The 22,122-nt window shown below is 41.6% G+C and overlaps 1 protein-coding gene across 2 annotated transcripts in view; it reads left to right on the forward strand.

The window, feature by feature from the left end:
* Nucleotides 1-22,122, forward strand: part of GNPTAB (N-acetylglucosamine-1-phosphate transferase subunits alpha and beta) — a 299,994-nt gene that overhangs the window by 68,579 nt on the left and 209,293 nt on the right. For both annotated transcript variants that reach the window (XM_053716982.1, XM_053716983.1), the window contains one exon: nucleotides 17,757-17,936. In XM_053716982.1, the coding sequence (XP_053572957.1) occupies nucleotides 17,757-17,936 (180 nt within the window). The remainder of the gene's footprint in view (nucleotides 1-17,756; nucleotides 17,937-22,122) is intronic.

Raw genomic sequence — 22,122 nt, forward strand, 5'->3', positions numbered from 1 at the left:
CCTTGGAAGTGTGGAGGGGGGGAGAGTCCGCTAGTAGGTGCGTCTCCTGGAGGAGGGCTACGTCCGCCCCATGGTGACGGAGGGATCGGGATAAGAGGCATCTCTTGCCAACTGTATTAAGGCCTCTAACATTATGGGTAAGGAATCTAAGAGAGGCCATTTAGGAGTCTTGGGAGGGGGCGAAGTAAAGGGTAGGGAATAAAGGAGAATTGGAAGAGGGGTATGGGGGGGTGGGAAATAGCAAGTGGAAGTAGTCCACCTATGTGGGGCCCTAGGATGGGCACCAGAAATTAGGGGGGAAGTTAACCGTGCCTTAAAGGCAGAGGGACTAGTGCAAATAGCCCCGCTCAGCTATAAAACATAACACAAAGTAACTAATTAACTATAGATATCTACTCAAACTCTAACCTGAGTTAGTTACAAAAATATTGAAAATATAAACAAATCACAGTATATAAGCCTGACACTGTTTTTAGGATGCAGTTCAGCGGCCTCAAGTGGGTGAGGCCTGAGGTCTCAGAGTGTGGTCAGGGGGGTTTGGTTTTGGTCTCTGTTCTTTGACAGACCATTCAGGTGCTGAGACCCTCAACCTGGAGCGAGACTCCTGCTGGCCGCTGGGGGCGGCTTGGAGGCCCCAGTTAGCCAATAAGGTGCCCCCCATAGAGGGTGAGGAGACTGTATGGGTTTGATTATCCTTGGTCACGATTAGCTTAGTGGGGAAACCCCACCTATATTTGATCCCTGCTTTCCTCAGCTGAGTAGTAATTGGGGCATAGAGTTTTCGCTGTTGCAAAGTGTGTGAAGAGAGGTCAGGTAGGAGTTGAATGTCTTTGAGATTATCTGGTAAGGTCGGTTTGTTGTATGCTGACTGCATCAACCGATCTTTGAAGCTAAAGTGGTGGAAGCAGACGATTACATCTCTTGGCCTGTCTGATGAGACTGAACGTGGTCGGAGAGCCCTGTGGGCCCTTTCCATAGCATGCATGTTGCCCTCCAGGGGGCCCAAGTATGCAGTGAACAAGGATAAGAGATACTCCTGCAAACCACCTGTGTTTACCGTCTCAGGGATCCCCCTAAATCTGATATTATTTCTCCTAGCTCTGTCCTCCACGTCTGCCAGTTTCAGCTCAAGTTGGAAGATTTGTTCGGCCAGATTTTCTGCATAGGCCAGGAGGTTCGAGTTGTCGGTAGCTAGATCGTCTTGTTGTCGTTCGAGGGAGTCAACCCTATCTCCTATTTCTTGGATTTCTTTTTTGAGTTCAGCCGAACTTCTCTGGATCTCAATCGTGATAGATTTGGTTTTGAGCTGCAAGAAGTTTCTGGAGAGTGCTTTCGGTAATGTAGTGATTGAGATGTGCCAAAGACTGAGAGCTCGACTGTGAGCCCTCATCTTGAGAGTCTGGGTCGCTAATGTCCTTGCTCACTGAGGAAGTTTTTTTGCGTGGTTGAGAGAAATGGTCAAGGACAGTCTGTTTTGAGGCCGCTTGGGCCTTGGTGTTTTTTCTGGCTGAGTGTGACATGTTTGGTGCTGAAAGGAAACCAAGAGGTATGTCGGTATGGTGAAGAGGAGGACCACCCTGAATACACGTTCACAGAGAAGTTACTAAACCCCTAGACTACACTCAAAAGGGAAAGGAAAAAAAAAAGGGTTAAGCTTCAACACCTGATTAGTACATTAGTATTAAATGGTATACTGTAAGAGCGGGGCTAGCACCACCCTCGTAAGGGATTACACAAAGTGCATAGTACTACACCTAAGTAATTGAGTCGGCACCAAAGAGCCCCCACGCACCCCAGGTAAGGGGGGTACAACCAAAAGGAAGGGGAAAAGGAGAGTGGAAGTGACCAGCCCAGACAAGCTGGGCCGGAAAGGAGGAGGTGCGAGGGGGACCAATGCAGCCAGTCCCGTTTAGCAAGACTTACAACAAGACCACAGCAAATCCAGTGTGATAGGGAAGAGTGGTAGCTTACATCAATATTTAGAACAACCCTAGGTCGCAAGGCCCTGCAGGTAACTAAAGCAAGATTATGGAAGACACAATTGTCTGTATATCAGAGAGCAGTATAGTAATAGCAAGAGAGAGCTAGGGTCCTGCACCAATAATGTGCAGGATTAGAATAGAGTGTATGTCTCAGAATCTAATTGCGTATAGTATACACCAGTATGAGGCTGTTTAGGGCTAAGCTATGTGTTGGCAAACTAACCTACTAGTGTATAATGTATGGATGTAAAATGAGGAGTGTGTGTCAGAGTTAGATTGGGTCTGAAAGAGTGTAACCTTAACTTATCAGTGTGATAGGGTGATGTGCTAATCTTATGTGGGGTATGACATGAAGTAATAAGAAAAAGAGAAAGAAAAAGGAAACAGGTTAAATCAATGACACTACACCCTGTACAGGAGGCACAGGGACACCTAGGCTGACGCAGCAGCTATGATATCAAAAAGGCATTCAGTTCCAGCAATGTTCATATAGTTGGGATATTGCACAGTGGAGAGGAGTGTTCTCATATGGTGTACACTGAAACTGTGGTAGCTTGATAGGTTTGCTTTATGGACACACCACAATGAGGTAGTTACTGAAATAGTTGTGTGGTATAGAGGTAATCCTGGGGGGAAGCCCACCACAATATGGACATGCAGTGGGACAAACTGCAGGCAAAATGATAGTTACACAGTCCATGAATAGTGTGATTCACTTAACATATCACTAGCATTGCTTACGCTGCAAGATGGGATAGCAGGGATAATAGAAACTTGTTGGATTATTTGACCCTTATATATTGCACAATATGATGCTTGTAAGCAAAGGCAGTTATCAGGAAGCAACTCAATGAGGGAATAGAGTGGCTTGGATCCCCTGGGTGTAATCTCCCGCCACAGTTTAAGGTATATGGCCTGGAGGCTAACCCCTTATCTTTAGCTCGTGAGGGGGTTTAGTAGTGGCCTAGTTTCCCACATGGCAGCGTATCAAGTGGCAAGGAACTCACCCAGGTTATCTTGTCGAGGGCGAATATGGAGGAATCCCTCTCACCACACTGGAGAAGCCGCTGTCTGTAGGCTTATGTTTCGGAGGCCTCAGGGCCCGCTGGCGGTCTCTTAAAAGTTCTGTCAAAATGGCCGCAGTTCGCGCCAATATGCCCCAGCAGGCCCGATAGGGAAAAGCCTCACCTTGGTCCGGTAAGGAAGTAGCCGTTGGGGGTGAACCACCCTATGCCCTCTGCCTCTTCTCTGCTGTTGGCGCGGAAGGCGTGATGCGACTGTGGGCTCCGGTAAGAACCGGACTGCTGCGCGGTGGTGGACGGCGAGGCCGACGGGCCTCCAGGAAATCCAATCTGCTGAAGTGGCTCGGCTCCACAGCTCCGGAGCGGATCCCCGGCCCTCCGGAGCTTGCCGAGAGGTGTCACAGGTACTTCGATCAGACCTCAACTCTTTCCTTTCAGCTGAGGTGGCCGTGCAGTTCCTTCAGCTACTAGGGAGGAAGTTGCTTTGTGGTGTGCGTAGCTCCCGGCCTGTTAAGAGGTGCCAGGCCGGGTTAAGACTTGTCCGCTGAGTAAGCCTGTTTGCTGTAGGTACGCTGGAACAGGTCTCCAACCCTCCGGGGTCTAAATGAGTGCAGGGGTAGGCTTTGATCACGATCTAGGGCTATATTAGGTTTAGTAATTCAACCTCCGGAGCGGAGCCCCGACCCTCCGGAGGATATAGCTCAACACGGCCTTCCTTCAAGCAGGGTGCATTCGAGAAAGAGCTGTATATGTGGCCTTAAGTATGCCGGACCCCAATCCCCTTCACTGGTGTTCTGTTTATCAGGAGCTTTAGAGTTCCAAAGTACGCCAAATTATGGAAAAATCTTTAAAAGTTATGTTTTTCAGAGAGTAGCTCTGACAAGCACGTCTGCTCTCTTCAGCGGTTAACTCCGCCCCCATGGATCAGCCACTAATATTTTATCTGAGGGTAGTTCCTCAGATATTATTATCCCTGTAGACAAGTGTTTAAAATGTAAATTAGTCATAATCTTTGCACCGGCACAGCTTTGCAGCACTTACTTAACTTCTGTTTTGCAACCTCATTCTCATGGCTCCAGTTCAGTCTCTACTGTGGAACATCCACCTTTATATATTGCCCAGGTTGGAGTAACTGAATTTGCAGCAATTGTTAAAATCTCATTTGCAGTCATCAGTTTCTGAGGCTATAGCGGAAATGCCGCCAGCAAGGAAATGTAAGCACAAGTATTAACATATTTCATCTGGCTCTTCTTCCAAGGGAGCAGTCACAGAGTTCTGAGACTAAAAGATCTTCTTGTAATTCAGAAGGTGAGGTTTCCTCAGATGAGTCATTACCTTTCAATTTAAGATGGATCATCTGCAATCCTTACTTAAGGAGGTGTTAAAAACTTTAGGACTTCAGGAATCTAGACCAGTTGAGGACAAGCTGGTACAGAGGTTAGACCTCATTTTCAGACCCAAGTCTAGGGCCCCCAAAACTTATCATGTTCCGTCATTGATTTCAGAAATTATTGTGCAGGAATGGAATAAGCCAGGAATCCCTTTCACTGCTTCCTCTACTTTTAAGAAGCTTTTTTCTGTTCCTGAGACAAACTTTAAATTATGGGGAACTATTCAGAAAGTAGTTGGATACAGTGCTTCTTTCAGGGACCCATTGGACAGGAAATTGGAGAGTTATCTTAGGAAGGCCTTTTTGCAAGGGGGGCTATTGTTTCAGCCTGCAGGAAGTATTTCTGCAGTGGCTGGAGCTGCAGCTTTCAGGTGTGACTTCTTAGCAGATCTATTGTCGGTCGAATCTCCACTAGAGGGTATCCAAGATCGTATTCAGTCCTTAAAGACAGCAAATTGTTTCATTTGCAATGTGGTTGTCCAGTTCATTCACATCAATGCTAAGAATACGACGCTTGCAGTTTGTCCAGAAGAGCTCTAAAATATTGGTCTGCTAACATGGTTTCTAAGTCCAGACTGTTGTCTTTAGCATTTAAGGGTAAGAATCTGTTCGTTTAAGGATTGGACTCAATTATTTCTACCGTGACAGTTGGCAAGTAAGGTTTCTGGCCTCAAGATAAGAAGTCTAGGCCTAAGGGAACTTCCTCTTCTCAGAAGAATGAGTCCTCTATGCCCACCTGGAGACCAAATCTTGTTCTGCTTAGACTTGCTCCAAATTGGAAGTCTGATTCTGATCCAACGTCAGTATAAAGGTGCGGCCCCAGATCCAGACTCTTCTCTGGTAGGTGGCAGACTAAGCCTTTTTCATAAGGGATGGGCTTGGTCTGTTAAAGACCCATGAGTTCTGGAGATTGTTTCCTAGGGTTACGGGAATAGGCTTCAGATCTCAGTGTCCGAGGGGGAGGTTTATCTTGTCTCACATTCCCAAAAGACCAGAAAAAAGAGCAGCTTTTCTGGGTGTGTTTAACACCTAGAGGAAATGGGGGTAATTGCCCCAGTCCCGTTAATGGAAACAAGTTTTTAATGGTTCCTTCCTTCAAGATGGAAACTATCAGATCAATTCTGCCTCTGGTACTTTAGGACCAATATGTCCTGACCTGAAGGATGCCTATTTAAACATCCCAATCCATCAGGATCATCATCAGTTTCTGCGATTTTCATTTCAAGACAAGCTCTATCAGTTCACAGCTCTGGTCTGGCTGCCGCTCCCAGGATATTTTACAAAGTTTCTGGGAGCAGTAGCTCCTTACCTGGATGATGTATTTCAGGCTCCATCTTTACCTTTAGCCATCACTCATACAGTGAAACTCCTATGGTTTATTCGCACTCATGGCTGGACGGTCAATGGGGACAAAAGTTCTCTCACGCCTGAAATGTAGGTTTGCTTTTTGGGAGTTATCTTCGACTCAGTGGCAATGAAGCGTTTTCTAACAGATCAACTCAAACTTCAGTCAGCTTGTCAAACGCTTCAGTCTCTTGCCTACCCTTCTGTAGCTGTGTTTGGATGTCATGGACCTTATAGTAGTGGTGTTAGATGCCATGCCATTTGCAAGGTTTCATTTGCGACCTCTCCAGCTTTGCATGCTGACGCAGTGGAATGGAGATCAATCCAACCTGTCTCAGTTAATTGGCTTAGACCCTGCTACCAGACAATCTCTCTAGGTGGACATCTCCTGACCAGGTGTCTCAAGGAATGGATTTTCTTTGTCCAATATGGGAGATAATTACCAACGATGCATGGCTATCGGGATGGGGAATGGTTTAGGGCCACCTGAGGACACAGGGTGTTTGGAAGTGGCATTACCTATCAATGTCCTGGAGCTCGGAGCAATCTTCAATGCTCTACAGTCTTGGCCTCGGCTTTCCTCAGTCCCATTTCTCCATTTTCAGTCAGACAACATAACTACGGTGGCGTACATAAATCATCAGGGGGTTACTCAAAGCTCCCTAGCAATGCAGGAGGTTTCTAAAATTCTGAACTGGGCATAGGTACATCAATGCATAATCTCAGCAATTCACATTCCAGGGGTAGACAACTGAGAAGCAGAATATCTGAGTCACCAGGCACTACACTTTGGGGAATGGTCTCTTAACCAGGAGTTATTTGATCAACTGCCAAAGTGTTCGTCGAGATTGAGAGATCCTCAAGCGGAACTAATAAACTCCTAGTTTATCTGTTTCCTCCAATTGTTGTTCTCCCCAGAGTGGTGGCTCGAATCAAACTGGAGAATGTTTCAGCCATTTTGATAACTCAAGCGTGGCCCTGGAGGACTTGATATGCCAACCTACTGTGGATGTCCAGCGCTCCTCTGTGGCATCTTCCTCCGCATCAAGAATTTCTAGCACAGGGTCCATTTTTGTGTCTAAGTCTCCAGGCTTTCAGTTTAACTTATTGAAGATTGAACGATTGATTCTTACTCAGAGAGGCTTCTCTGATTCTGTGATTGAAACATTAATACAGACTCGCAGACCTGCAACGAGAAAGATTTACCACAACGTGTGGAAGGTATATCTTTCTTGTTGTTCTAATAGGGGTTATTCCTGGCATTCTGCGAGAATTCTCTGTATTCTTCAGTTTCTTTAGGAAGGCCTTGATAAGGGGTTGTCTGCCAGTTCTATCAAGGGCCAGATTTCTGCATTATGTTTTTTGCTTCACAAGAGATTAGCTCGTCTTCCTGATATTCATTCTTTTGTTCAGGCTCTGGTTAGAATCAGGTCTGTAATTTGGTCCTTAGAGTCCTACAATTTCCTTCTTTTGAGCGGATGCCCTCCTTGGACATCAAGATGCTATCTTGGAAAGTTCTGTTTTTGTTGGCCTTTTCTGCAGCTTGGAGGGTTTCTTAGATATTGGCTTTGTCTTGTGATCTGTGTTATTTATTTTTTTGCCAAAGGTAGTTTCAGTGGAAAACATTAATCAGGAAATTGTTGTCCCTTCTTTATGTCCTAAGCCACAGTCTTCTAAGGAAAGAATATTACATAAACTGCATGTGGTTAGGGAACTGAAGTTTTATTTACAGGCTACAAAGGATTTTCGTCGGCCTCAAAGCTTGTTTATCTTGTACTCGGGAAGACATGAGGGTCAGAAGTCTAATTCTGTGTTTGTCATTTTGGCTGAGGAATTTGAATTGCAAAGCTTACTTGGAGTCGGGTGACAGCAGTAATGGGAGGAGAGTCCACTGATTAATTCATTACTTGTGGGAAATAAGAACCTGGCCACCAGGAGAAGGCAAAGACACCCCTGCCAAAGGCTTAAATACCTCCCCCACTCCCCTCGCCCCCCAGTCGTTCTCTGCCTTTTGTCACAGGAGGTTGGCAGAGAAGTATCAGAAGATTCGGAGTAGTCTCTTATGGAGGGTAGTACTTTTCAAAATGGGACTGGAGTTTTAAGTAGTCCTGTCAGGCTCTCGGTGAGAGCATGGGTGAATGTTAGAGTCCGGAGATGCAGGGAGAGTCTTTCTGAGAACCCATCCCGACTCAGTTTAACAGCTCCCTGCTTTTCTTCTCTCAAGTTCATGTCAGGAGCGATGCTACTACCCTGTCACACTTGAAGGGCCGTGTTCCTGTTCCACAGCGATGATTCTGGTATGATCATTTCATTTATTAATATTTGCTAACGCAAGAAGACAGGGTCACAGTGTGGCTCCTTTATCTTTATAGAATCTAGGGTAATACCCTCGGAAGGGGGTTATTGAACAGGGGGGATTTTATTATGCATAATATTGTTTATTGTGTTTCTGCTGCATTTGTGTGAGATGAGGCTCTGTCAGTGTGGAACAGTCGGTTCATTAGCGAGAGATTGAGGTAGGATTTTTTGGCATGTCTCTCTCTCTCTCGAATGCAGGGGCGGTCCTGCATGGCACTCCATGTGACTGGGTGTGGCCTCTGTAACTTCCTCTTTCTCGACCTGCGTTCAGAGGAGAAGAAAGCTGGTTCTTGTAGTCCGGGTAATAGGAGGTAGTGAGTGCCCCAGCCATTGGGATATAAAGGTGCCATTTATTTTTTAGATCAAGTCCGTAATAAAGGCGCAAGCTATAGAGAACTCTGATATCTTAGACGAAAGAGGTCTGGGGTAATATTCAAACCTTTTTTTGGTCCCAAAGAAGGAGGGCACGTTTTGTCCAATTCTGGACCTAAAGGCCCTAAACAAGTTTCTGTCAGTTCCATCGTTCAAGATGGAGACAATCATGTCGATTTTGCCCCTGGTTCAAGTGGGACAATTCATGACGAATATAGACCTGAAGGACGCTTACTTTCACGTTCCAAGCCACAAGGATCACTTCAGGTGTCTAAGATTCGCTTTCCTAGACCAGCACTTCCAGTTTGTGGCCCTTCGTTTAATCTGGCGACTGCCCCAAGAGTCTTTGCAAAGGTTCTGGGAGTTCTTCTCGCTGTAGTGAGAGCCAGAGGGATTGCAGTGGCTCCTTATCTGGACGATATCCTAGTCCAGGTTCCGTCCTACAGTCTTGTGGAGGATCACTCGAGGGCTCTTCTCCTCCTTCGGTCCCACGGGTGGAAGATAAACGAAGGAAAGAGTTCATTGGTCCCCAGCAACAGGGTGGAATTCCTGGGAACGATAGTAGATTCTTCAGCCATATAGATATTCTTGACAGATCAGAGACGTTGCAAGCTTGCGTCCAACTGTCTAGCTCTTCAGACATCCTCCAGGACATCTGTGTCCAGGTGTATGGAGGTGATCGGGCTCATGGTATCCAACATAGATGTCATTTCATTCGCCAGGATGGGTAGCTGTTTGGAGTGCCAGAAAGGCACAGGGCAGATGGACTCGAAAGGATTCGAGTCTACCTATAAAATATTTTGGAACTTCAAACGATATTCAACGCTCTGTGGGCTTGGCCACTTCTGGGGTTGTCCCGATTCATCAGATCCCAATCGGACAACATTACCTTGGTGGCTTACATAAACCACCAGGTGGGACGAGAAGCTCCCTAGCCATGAGGAAAGTATCTCAGATTCTGGAATAGGCAGAGACTCACAATTGTTCACTCTCAGAGATCTACATTCCGGGTGTTGACAACTGGGAAGCGGATTTTCTGAGCAGACAGACGTTTCATCCAGAGGAATGGTCTCTCCATCCCAAGATGTTCGCGGAGATCTGCAGCAGATGGGGAACGCCGGAGATATACCTCATGGCATCCAGACTCAATTGCAAGCTACCCAGATACGGGTCGCGATCCATGGATCCCCAGGTGGAACTGATAGATACCTTAGCGGTACCCTGAGACTTTAACCTAATATACATATTTCCACCGTTACCTCTTCTACCTTGTGTAGTGGCCCGCATCAAGCAGGAGCAAGCTTCAGCTATTCTGATTGCTCCGTCGTGGCCAAGGAGGATGTGGTTTGCGGGTCTGGTGGGGATGTCGTCATCTCCGCCGCGGAGGTTACCTTGTCACGGGGATCTGCTGGTTCAAGGTCCTTTTTCTACATCAAAATCTCGATTCTCTGAGGCTGACTGCGTGGAGATTGAATGGCTAGTCTTAGCCAAGAGAGGATTTTCGGAAAGAGTGATTGACACACTCGTTCAGGCCAGGAAGCCGGTCACTCAACGCATCTAACACAAGGTGTGGAGAACCTACTTGTCCTGGTGTAACGGGGATATCCCTGGCATAAGGTCAGGTCATCCAGGATTTTGGCTTTTCTCCAGGACAGTCTGGATAAGGGTCTTGCTGCTAGTTCCCTAAGGGGACAGATCTCGGCTTTAAATGTACTGTTACATAAGCAGTTTGCGGAGCTTCCTGACATTCAGTCCTTTGTTCAGGCTCTGGTTAGGATCAGGCCTGTCTTCAGGAATATATAAAGTAACAATGTATGCCGATACTCTTAACAGGACTCCACGACGATTATACTTATTAAAGGACTCCTTCAAAGGGACTCTCTATTTACTTAGAAATTCGTATAAATTCATATGATACTTAGTCTCTCATGTTAAGAGTATCGGCATACATTGTTGCTTTATATGTCTAATTTTATTTCCTTTGCTGATTTTATTGCCCTTTATTGTTCTTGATTATACAGTATAATACTTATATAATTTACTTTAATTCGGTGTGTGGTAAAAGTTCTCTCCATTTCAGAAAACAGAGTTCCTAGAGGACTACGAATGAAAAAATACCCCTCTTTTGCTACCAACAAACCTAATTTTATGGAGGAGTGGAATACCACCCTTACTAACTGCTCAATTACTTTAATGAAACAGCTGTTAAAACATAAAAAACAGGAGAGGGATTTATTACTTATAGAGGTAAATAAAATATGCAGTCTGTTGCAACCTTTTGAATCTATGCAAAATTTCTCTGACTATCAAAAACAACTTGATGAAACTATGGAAAATTTAGATACAGTACTTTCTGACAGAAAAGATTATAAATTAGACATAGTATATTCTTGGCAAAAAATACAGCCAAATAGATCTACTAATAAATTGAAATATAATAAATCTAAAAATAACAAAAGTAGAAGCACACCTAGACGAGTTACGTTTTCGAGCATAGACACAGATAATCAAGATGATTCTAATCCTCAATCTCCTGATGAGGACAATATATTAAACAATGCTGACACCAATACAAATGCAATTGATTCCAGCAGTGGTAGAAAGAACTTGAGAGCACTTGTCAAACAACCCCCAAAGACAAGTACTCCCAAACAAGGGGGCTCAGCCTTCCGCTACCCCAGCAGAGTAAGAAAAACAGTAAAGAAATAGGGGTAATTAATCTTTCTGATTATAAGCCCACTGATTTTGAACTTGATGTACTTGATAAAGGTTTGTTCTATGCACCAGCACATAATTTTGACTTGCTTAACACACTTATAGATACAAATACATTTGTACGTAAAATTGTCCTAAAAACACTTCTTCCATATTCAGGAGACTGAACCCACTGATGTGGACCCCCTGATCTGGCACCCGCATCGGTGGGCTTAAAATATCCTGATTTGGCAGACCTCACCAATTTGATCACTTTGGAATTTGAAACAGTTAGGCACTCTGATCAGCTATTAGATAGATGCACTTCTTTTGTTTTTAAAAGCACATCTCACTTTTACCATATACACTCTAGACATCACTTACTGGATTTATATCAGAAAGTAGTAGAAAAAGAACTTACAGATCTACATAAAAGAACCATATCCAATGCACCTATTATTAAGAAGGACAATTTAACAAAAAAACAAAGATTGGCCCTTCAAAAATTACAAAAAAATGAAGCTATTACCATCACTCAAGCTGATAAGGGAGGGGCTGTGGTATTATTGAATTAATGTTGATTACATATCTGAAGTGTATACACAACTTAATAACACTGATTTATACACTAAACTTTCATTCAATCCTACCACAGCCTTCAAACATAAATTCACATTTACTAGATAGTGCAGTAGAAATTCAATTCATAAATCAAGAACTGGCAGATTTTCTACAATTAGAGAAAACCATCACCCCATATTTTTGCATAGTACCAAAAATTCAAAAAAGCCTCATAAATCCACCAGGACGGCCAATAGTTGCCAGCAATGGCTCTCTTTGTGAAAAATTGGGAGGGTGGCTAGACCATATCTTGCAGCCTGTCATGTTGGCCCTACCAGGGTATATTAAAGATAGTGCTCATCTCATTACTCAATTAACTGATCTACATTGGCATCCATCATATAAATGGCTTACAGTGGATGTATCAGCACTTTATTCAAATATCCCACATCGACTAGGCTTAGAAGCAGTCGATTTTATACTTCAGACACTCTAACTATAATGATGCTTTCATATTATTTGTAGTTCAGGTTACAGAATTCCTGCTAACGCATAATTTCTTTATGTTCCAGGGGGAGTATTTCTTACAAAGATACGGCACGGCCATGGGGGCGAAATTTGCCCCCGCCTATGCAAACATATATATGGGATGGCTTGAATATCACTGCATCTTTTCTGAGTCATTCCCCTTTAGACATAATGTTATCTTAAATGGTCGTTTCATAGATGACATCATTATCATCTGGCAGGAGGATGAAACTCATTCAGTAGAATCATTTATGAATGATAATAATTTAAATTTTACCTCACAGTCTGACAAACATAGCATTGTTTTTTTGGACTTAAAATTGGAAGCCAAAGAGAACTGTATAGTGACATCAACATTTCAAAAATCACTAGCTCGTAACACAATTATGAGATCAGATTCATGCCATATTCCCCATCTCAAAAAGGGCATTCCAAAAGCACAATACCTACGTTTGCATAGGAATTGTACAGCCTTAGAGAAATATTTTGAACAAGCTAGAGATCTTACACTAAGACTCTCAGAAAGAGGGTATTCAAAGAAAAGGTTGAAACATTTAGAACATCAGATAGCACATCTAGATAGATCCAGTTTACTTAGACAAAGTAATTGTAACAATGGAAAAAGGAGGACGTTTAATCGAAATATATCATTACTCAATACAGTAATCAATATAAAGAGGTTTGTAATATAATAAAGAGAAATTTGACTATATTAAAGGGCAATCACACTTTAACAGAGATAATTTCAAAGGGCATTAAATGCATAGGAAAAAGGGCACCTACGATAGGTGACATAACTAGACAAAATTTTGCTGGCAAAATTCCTTCAAAACAAACCTGGCTGAATGTTAAGAAAGGATCCTTTAAGTGCTGGCACATACCATGTAAAAGTTGCCATTCCACTACCAAAACAAGTTCCTTCTCTTCAAGTGTGATAGGAGATGTTTTCCATATTAGGGATAGATTAGATTGTACATCACAATATGTTATCTATCTCATCACCTGCAAGTGCTGTCTCCAACAGTACGTGGGAGTCACCACTCGTCTTTTGAAGGATAGAATACGTGAACACCTCCTGTCACTAGAGGAAAGAGAAACTAAGACTCCAGTGGCCAAACATTTCCGTACTCACGGTTTAGGCCAAAATTATTTTTCTTTTATTGCCATTGATCAAATACAAAAACATCCTAGAGGGAGGGGATAGACAAAAAAGCTCCTCAAAAAGGAGGTTTTTTGGATTATGAAACTCCAGACTAGATACCCCGATGGGATGAATAATAGAATGGATGTTGATTTATTTACCGATATATAGCACTCTAGCCATTTCTCTGATTTTCAAATAGGGCATTTGTGACTACTAAGTAATCACATTCAATAACATTATGATATGAGTATCTATTGCCCTTCCCTCCCACCACTACTGGGATTAAGTAGGCCTTATCCTCTTTATTATTAATTATTTTCATTTTTTGCTCCTTTTTATTTTTATTATTTTTTATTTTTAGTCATCATTTATATTTTTTTAAAAATTTTTTTGTTATTTAGCTTATCTATGTTTATTTTATTGTTTTACATATAAAGTTATTTTTTTATATTAACATTTTTTAGTTTAAGGATTTATTTATAATATACTGTGTATATATGTATATGTATGTATGTATATATATATATATATATATATATATACACACAAAACATGGAAGGGAACTGCACTCCAAGACCGGACCAGGTACACATCATGTGACTCGGCAACATCCAGCCCTGGGTGCTAAATAGCACTCCAAAAAAGCTGTGATGTCACCAGAGCCACAGGCAGTTAACCCCAGTCCGGAATGGGTTTCTATGTATTATATATATATATATATATATATATATATATATATATATATATATACATACACACAATTTGTCCTTATTTTTTCTAGCATACTCGCTTGTTTAGTTTAGCCATTTTCTGAAGCGTCTCATGTATAAATACATTGTATGTTTTAAGTAAGTACAGAATTTGGCCCGAAGTATAGGAACATTGAGTATACATTGCCACTTTAAGGAGACTCTTTTACTCCATTTAAATGTCATCTTTGTGATCCTTACCTGGAGCCAAAAATGCATCAGGATTATAGATATTATTTATGGATACTAGTTATTACCATAACTTGGTCTAGACAAATAATTCATGTCTATACTTTTTGTTGTTATCAATTCTGATGTTTATAAATATATTATCCGAAACTGTTTGAACTGTATTAATAACACATGGACATGTATTATAATAACATATCCTTTGTATTAATTTTATTTTCTTTATGTCTATGTTGTTGCTTATGCTGTTATATGTTAAATGATATATTACATACGCTAAATTACATATTATGTATACACAGCCATTCAATGATTTTGCCTATTGATTTTCATAATGAATTGGAGTACAAAGAGAGGGGTTTGGCCATCTAATTAGGGCTCTACAATACCTGATTGGTTAATATACTATGAAACCCGATTGGCCATTCCGAGCTTAAAAGGTCTCCTCACCATGTGAATCACTAGCCTCTGATGAAGCGCATGTACACATGCACGAAACGCGTCAGGTGTTCTTTTGTATGTACCTGATATCACACCTCTGAATAAATAAGAACTTTCTTAGTTTACCAAGAACGGGTCTTCTGTGGCTTTCTTTGTCCTAAATAACTGTCATCTGGAATCCAGCTCCTCCTTGGAGCTTAAACTTGGTTCTTAAGGTTTTGCAGAGGGCTTCATTTGAGCTTATGCATACGCTTGACATTAAGGTTCTTTCATGGAAATTCCTGTTATTACTGGCTATTGCATCGGCACGCTGAGTTTCTGAGTTGGCGGCCTTGCAATGCGAGGCACCTTACTTAGTTTTTCATGCTAATAAGGCTGTTCTTCGCACTGGATTGGGATTCCTTCCCAAGGTGGTGTCGAGTCATAACATCAATCAGGAAATAGTGGTTTCTTCTTTGTGTCCTAACGCTTCTTCTTCGAAGGAGAGGTTACATCATAATCTGGATGTGGTTCGGGCTTTGAAGTTTTATCTTCAGGCAACAAAGGAGTTCAGGCAGACTTTGTCCTTATTTGTTGTGTACTCAGGGAAGCGCAGGGGGCAAAGGGCCTCTGCCACTTCTCTATCATTTTGGTTGAGGAGTTTGATCCGTCTTGCAAATGAGACAGCGGGACACAAGCCTCTTCAGATGATTACGGCTCTCTCGACTAGTAGAGCTGTGGCCTCTTCTTCGGCCTTTAAGAATGAGGCTTCTATGGAGCAGATTTGCTCCATAGAAGCCACTTGGCCTTCCTTACATACTTTTATAAATTTTATATTTTGGCTTCGGCGGAAGCAGCTGTTCCTTGTTCTCTTGGCAGAATGACTGGGGGATGAGGGGAGTGGGGTAGGTATTTTGCCTTTGGCTGGGGTGTCTTTGCCTCCTCCTGGTGGCCAGGTTCTTAATTTCCACAAGTAATGAATGAAGCAGTGGACTCTCCTCCCACAGATTATCAGGTAAGAATAATTTATGTTTTTAGTTTACACCACTTGACCCTACTATCTTTCTTATTTCTTCCTACCCTTGCCCTATACACACTATTGGGAGGGAAGGGGAAGTGGGAAAGATACCTAACCTATAGCTCTGGTGTCAGGTGTCTTTGTCTTCTTCTGGTGGCCAGGTGATGTAATGCCCAAGAGTATGGACTCTCTTGGACTCTTACAACCAAGAAATAAATAAATTTATCAGGTAAAAATAAATTTATGTTTTTATGAAATATAATTTTATAAATGCATTTAATAATTACTGTTTAATAGTAGGGTGAACATCCTTAAATAATAATTCAATGTGTAGGTGGATGAAAGGCATTGAGGACAAAATCCCTCAGACTGTGTAGCATTTGTTGTCTTGATCAGTAACTTGCGTTTAACACAGTAACAAAGTGCAAATTGAAATGTGAGTGAAGCACAAGTTTGGTTGCACTGAATCAGCTCTTGAGAGCTGTGTGTGAACCCTGTATCAGATCTAAATTCTCCAAAATAAAACTAAAAATAAACAGTATATTATAAAGTAACATCTATTATGAAGGGTTTGCTTTGTCAGAGAGGAGAGGCCCACTGCCTAAGACTTTGAAATCCCCTGCTCTAGACCCTTAATCCTGGTTTACTTTGTCTAAAAAAAGAAAGAAATATAACTTTTGGTATGACGTTTGACTATCATTAGCCTTTTAAAATCAGATTTGGATATAGCTGATTGTTCTAGGAAGTGATAAGAGCAAGTCATTACCAGAAGTTAAGAAACATTCCAGGCATGAATCTTATTGGCATGGCTCATTCTCACAGAATGATTGGCATTAAAAACCATTTTGGAAACTTGTGAATTGGATCAAAGAACTTGTGTCCTTTCAACAGTCCCTGTTCATTAAAGCTACTGGTGTTTACAGGATTTCTTTGCTCAAGAGGACTGAAAAATGTTTGCAATTTTAAGAAAATCCAAAATCAGTGACTTATCAAATAGTAATTATGGCTAGTTCTTAGTAACTTAGTCTATCGAAGTCATGCACACAAACTAGGTTAGCCGTTTGCAATTTGTGGCCATTATTCAATGAGCTTTGACACATACACATTTACTTAAAGGGACAGTCAAGTCCAAAAAAAACTTTCATGTTTCAAATAGGGCATGTAATTTTAAACAACTTTCCAATTTACTTTTATCACCAATTTTGCTTTGTTCTCTTGGTATTCTTAGTTGAAAGGTAAACCTAGGAAGGCTCATATGATAATTTCTAAGCCCTTGAAGGCCGCCTCTATTCACATGCTTTTGTATTTGCTTTTCACAACAGGGGAGAGCTAGTTCCTGTAAGCCATATAGATAACATTGTGAGCACGCCTGTGAATTGTGGCAGACACTGCACGAATTGGCTAAAATGAAAGTCAATAGATAATAAATAGAATGTCATGTGATCAGGGGGCTGTCAGAAGATGCTTAGATACAAGGTAATCACAGAGGTAAAAAGTATATTAATATAACCGTGGTGGCTGTGCAAAACTGGGGAATGGGTAATAAAAGGATTATCTATCTTTTAAAACAACAAAAATTCTGGTGTTGACTGTCCCTTTAAAGGGATATGAAACCCAAAAATGTTCTTTCCTGATTCAGACAGCGCTGCATAGCGCTTGCTGATTGGTGGCAAAATGTACCCACCAATCAGCAAGTGCTACCCATGCTGCTGAACAAAAGATGGGCCAGTTCCTAAGCTTACTTTCATGCTTTTTCAAATATAAGATACCAAGAGAATGAAGAAAAATGAATAATATATATGTTCATAATAGATGTAATGCCTATGTAACCATTCCATTCCCCACCGTTCCTTTATAGATTTGAGCCTTTTCCTCCTTGTTATAGGTTTATCTCCTTTTCATCACTAATAATTATTTGGCTTTTGGCTGTTGATGTTTCTTACTTTTCATAAATGTCTAATGCAGATGTACAAATTTACTTAAAGCTTAAGCAGGATGAAGATATCTCAGCCAGTCGCTTTGAAGATAATGAAGAACTACGGTACTCTCTAAGGTCAATAGAGAAACATGCACCATGGGTGCGGCATATTTTTATTGTGACCAATGGTCAAATCCCGTCTTGGCTGAACCTTGACAATCCACGCATCACTATTGTGACACACGAAGTAAGTAATATACCATCTCATCCATTTTACAGGTCTGTGATGAATTAGGATTTTGCTATTGATAGCCATAAAACCTAATGAATGTCTAAGAATTTCAAACTTTCTATTGTAAACGTTACTTATATGAGTAACCCACCTTTACAAATACTCATAACTGGTCAATGGAATACAGTATGGTCATACATTGGTCTCAGGAGTAATTAGACTTATTGTGAGTGCACAATTAACCAACTTAATATTTTCTAACACTATTTTGTGCATACTGTAGATATTTCAGATACTATTTGCGGTATTACAATAATTGTTAAAAACTTGGGCCGGCATCCTTCTACTACCAGTTTAGTTATCTGGGCTATTTTATAACAATACAAATATAGTATATGACTTGGGATAGCTTTTTTCATAGTTTGTAAAATAAGAATATTCTAATGCTAATTTTCCTGGATCATTATAAATAATAATAATACGTAGATAATTATGAAAAGAAAAAGCTAAGTGACTGCATACATTGTTTTATTTACTTTTCTCTTGTACATTCATATTTGGCAATTATTGGTATATAGTAGCACTTACATTTCTATATATAACCCCTTCCCTGCTGCTGTTATATTTCTACCAATTTGTTGTAGTTATGTAGGACAGGGCTCGACAAACCCAGTAGCCAGGGAGTCACTGGCTCCTAGAATTTTACCCCTGCCTCCTAATTTTTTGGTTTATTCTCCACATATCTATAAACAATACCACTGTCTAGCTCCTAAAAAAGTATGTCTGGCACCTAAATATTCTTACTGGCAACTAAATTTTAAACAGATTTGTTGACCCCTGATGTAGGATATAATCATGTTGCTGTATCCTGGTTGTTTAAATAAATAAGAAAGCCGATTTGACATCTTGTGACATACTTGTTATTGCAGTGTCCAACCACTCAGCAGTCCATGCCTCAATATATAATACAGCTTTCTCCTGTTAAGTGTAGTCAGTCCACGGGTCATCCATTACTTATGGGATTATATCTCCTCCCTAACAGGAAGTGCAAGAGGATCACCCAAGCAGAGCTGCTATATAGCTCCTCCCCTCTACGTCATACCCAGTCATTCTCTTGCACCTAACTAATAGATAGGACGTGTGAGAGGACTGTGGTTGTTAAACTTAGTTTTTATTTTTTCAATCAAAAGTTTGTTATTTTAAACGGCACCGGAGTGTGTTGTTTCTTCTCAGGCAGCATTAGAAGAAGAATCTACCTGAGTTTGTGTATGATCTTAGCGGTCGTAACTAAGATCCACTTGCTGTTCTCGGCCATTCTGAGGAGTGAGGTAACTTCAGAACAGGGGATAGCAGGCAGGGCTCACCTGCAAGGAGGTATGTTGCAGTATATTATTTTCTAAGGAATGGAATTGACTGAGAAAATACTGCTAATACCAATGTAATGTAAGTGCAGCCTTAAATGCAGTAGTAGCGACTGGTATCAGGCTGATATGTATGTATGTATACTCTGAGGTATTTCTGGGGAATGGAATTTTACTAAGAAAATACTGTCTATATTTAAGTAATATTTGAGCCTACACTGCAGTGAAAGCGACTAGCAGCAGGCTTATTAATAACATTTCATAATTTCATTTTTAAAACGTTTACTGGCATGTTAATCGTTTTTTTCTGAGGTACTTGGTAATAAAACTTTATGGGCGTGATTTTTACCACATGGCTGTCGTTTGTTTCTGAATAAAATCAGTTTACTGAGCTTCCCCACTGTTGTAATATGAGTGGGAGGGGCCTATTTTAGCGCTTTATTGCGCAGTAAAAATTTAGTCACAGTCTTCCTATTTCTTCCTCCATGATCCAGGACGTCTCTACAGAGCTCAGGGGTCTCCAAAACTAGTTTTGAGGGAGGTAATCACTCACAGCAGACCTGTGAGAGTGTGTTTTGACTGTGATAAAAACGTTAATATTAAATTGTTATCCGTTTTTGGGTATTAAGGGGTTAATCATCCATTTGCTGGTGGGTGCAATCCTTTGCTAACTTAATACATTTACTGTGAAAATTTGGTTGCTATAACTAATTTGGTTCATTGTTATTTCAACTGTGACAGTTTTTTGTGCTTCTTAAAGGCACAGTAGCGTTTTTTATATTGCTTGTAAATTTATTTGAAAAGTATTTTCCAAGCTTGCTAGTCTCATTGCTAGTCTGTTTAAACATGTCTGACTCAGATGAATCTCTTTGTTCAATATGTTTAAAGGCCAATGTGGAGCCCAATAGAAATTTGTGTACTAATTGCATTGATGCTACTTTAAATAAAAGCCAATCTGTACATGTAAAGAAAATTTCACCAGACAACAAGGGGGAAGTTATGCAGACTAACTCTCCTCACGTGTCAGTACCTTCGCCTCCCGCTCAGGAGGTGCGTGATATTGTGGCGCCAAGTACATCAGGGCGGCCCATACAAATCACTTTGCAAGACATGGCTAATGTTATGACTGAAGTACTATCTAAATTGCCAAAATTTAGGGGTAAACGCGATCACTCTGGGGTAAGAACAGAGTGCGCTGATAATAATAGAGCCATGTCTGATACTGCGTCACAATTTGCAGAACATGAGGACGGAGAGCTTCATTCTGTGGGTGACGGATCTGATCCAAGTAAACTGGACTCAGACATTTCAAATTTTAAATTTAAGCTTGAGAACCTCCGTGTATTACTAGGGGAGGTATTAGCGGCTCTGAATGATTGTAACACGGTTGCAATTCCAGAGAAAATATGTAGGCTGGATAAATATTTTGCGGTACCGGCGTGTACTGACGTTTTTCCTATACCTAAAAGGCTTACAGAAATTGTTAACAAGGAGTGGGATAGACCCGGTGTGCCTTTTTCACCCCCTCCTATATTTAGAAAAATGTTTCCAATAGACGCCACCACACGGGACTTATGGCAGACGGTCCCTTAGGTGGAGGGAGCAGTTTCTACTCTGGCTAAGCGCACCACTATCCCGGTGGAGGATAGCTGTGCTTTTTCAGATCCAATGGATAAAAAGTTAGAGGGTTACCTTAAGAAAATGTTTGTTCAGCAAGGTTTTATATTACAACCCCTTGCATGCATTGCGCCTGTCACGGCTGCGGCGGCATTCTGGTTTGAGTCTCTGGAAGAGACCCTTAGCACAGCTCCATTGGATGAGATTATAGACAAGCTTAAAGTCCTTAAGCTAGCTAATTCATTTATTTCTGATGCCGTAGTACACTTAAATAAACTTACGGCTAAGAACTCCGGATTCGCCATTCAAGCGCGTAGAACGCTGTGGCTTAAATCCTGGTCAGCCGATGTGACTTCTAAATCTAAATTGCTTAACATCCCTTTCAAAGGGCAGACATTATTCGGGCCCGGTTTGAAAGAATTTATCGCTGACATTACTGGAGGTAAGGGCCATGCCCTGCCTCAAGACAGGGCCAAACCAAGGGCTAAACAGTCTAATTTTCGTGCCTTTCGTAACTTCAAGGCAGGAGCAGCATCAACTTCCTCCGCTCCAAGACAGGAAGGAACTGTTGCTCGCTACAGACAGGGCTGGAAACCTAACCAGTCCTGGAACAAGGGCAAGCAGGCCAGAAAACCTGCTGCTGCCCCTAAGACAGCATGAAGTGAGGGCCCCCGATCTAGTGGGGGGCAGACTTTCTCTCTTCGCCCAGGCTTGGGCAAGAGATGTCCAGGATCCCTGGGCGTTAGAGATCATATCTCAGGGATATCTTCTGGACTTCAAAGCTTCTCCTCCAAAAGGGAGATTTCATCTTTCAAGGTTGTCAGCAAACCAGATAAAGAAAGAGGCGTTTCTACGCTGTGTACAAGACCTTTTACTAATGGGAGTGATCCACCCAGTTCCGCGGTCGGAACACGGACAAGGGTTTTACTCAAATCTGTTTGTGGTTCCAAAAAAAGAGGGAACCTTCAGACCAATCTTGGACTTAAAGATCCTAAACAAATTCCTAAGAGTTCCATCGTTCAAAATGGAAACTATTCGGACCATCTTACCTATGATCCAAGAGGGTCAGTACATGACCACAGTGGATTTAAAGGATGCCTACCTTCACATACCGATTCACAAGGATCATTACCGGTATCTAAGGTTTGCCTTCCTAAACAGGCATTACCAGTTTGTAGCTCTTCCCTTCGGGTTAGCTACAGCTCCAATAATCTTTACAAAGG

Source organism: Bombina bombina, chromosome 6 (genome assembly GCF_027579735.1).
Source record: "Bombina bombina isolate aBomBom1 chromosome 6, aBomBom1.pri, whole genome shotgun sequence".
NCBI lineage: Eukaryota > Metazoa > Chordata > Amphibia > Anura > Bombinatoridae > Bombina > Bombina bombina.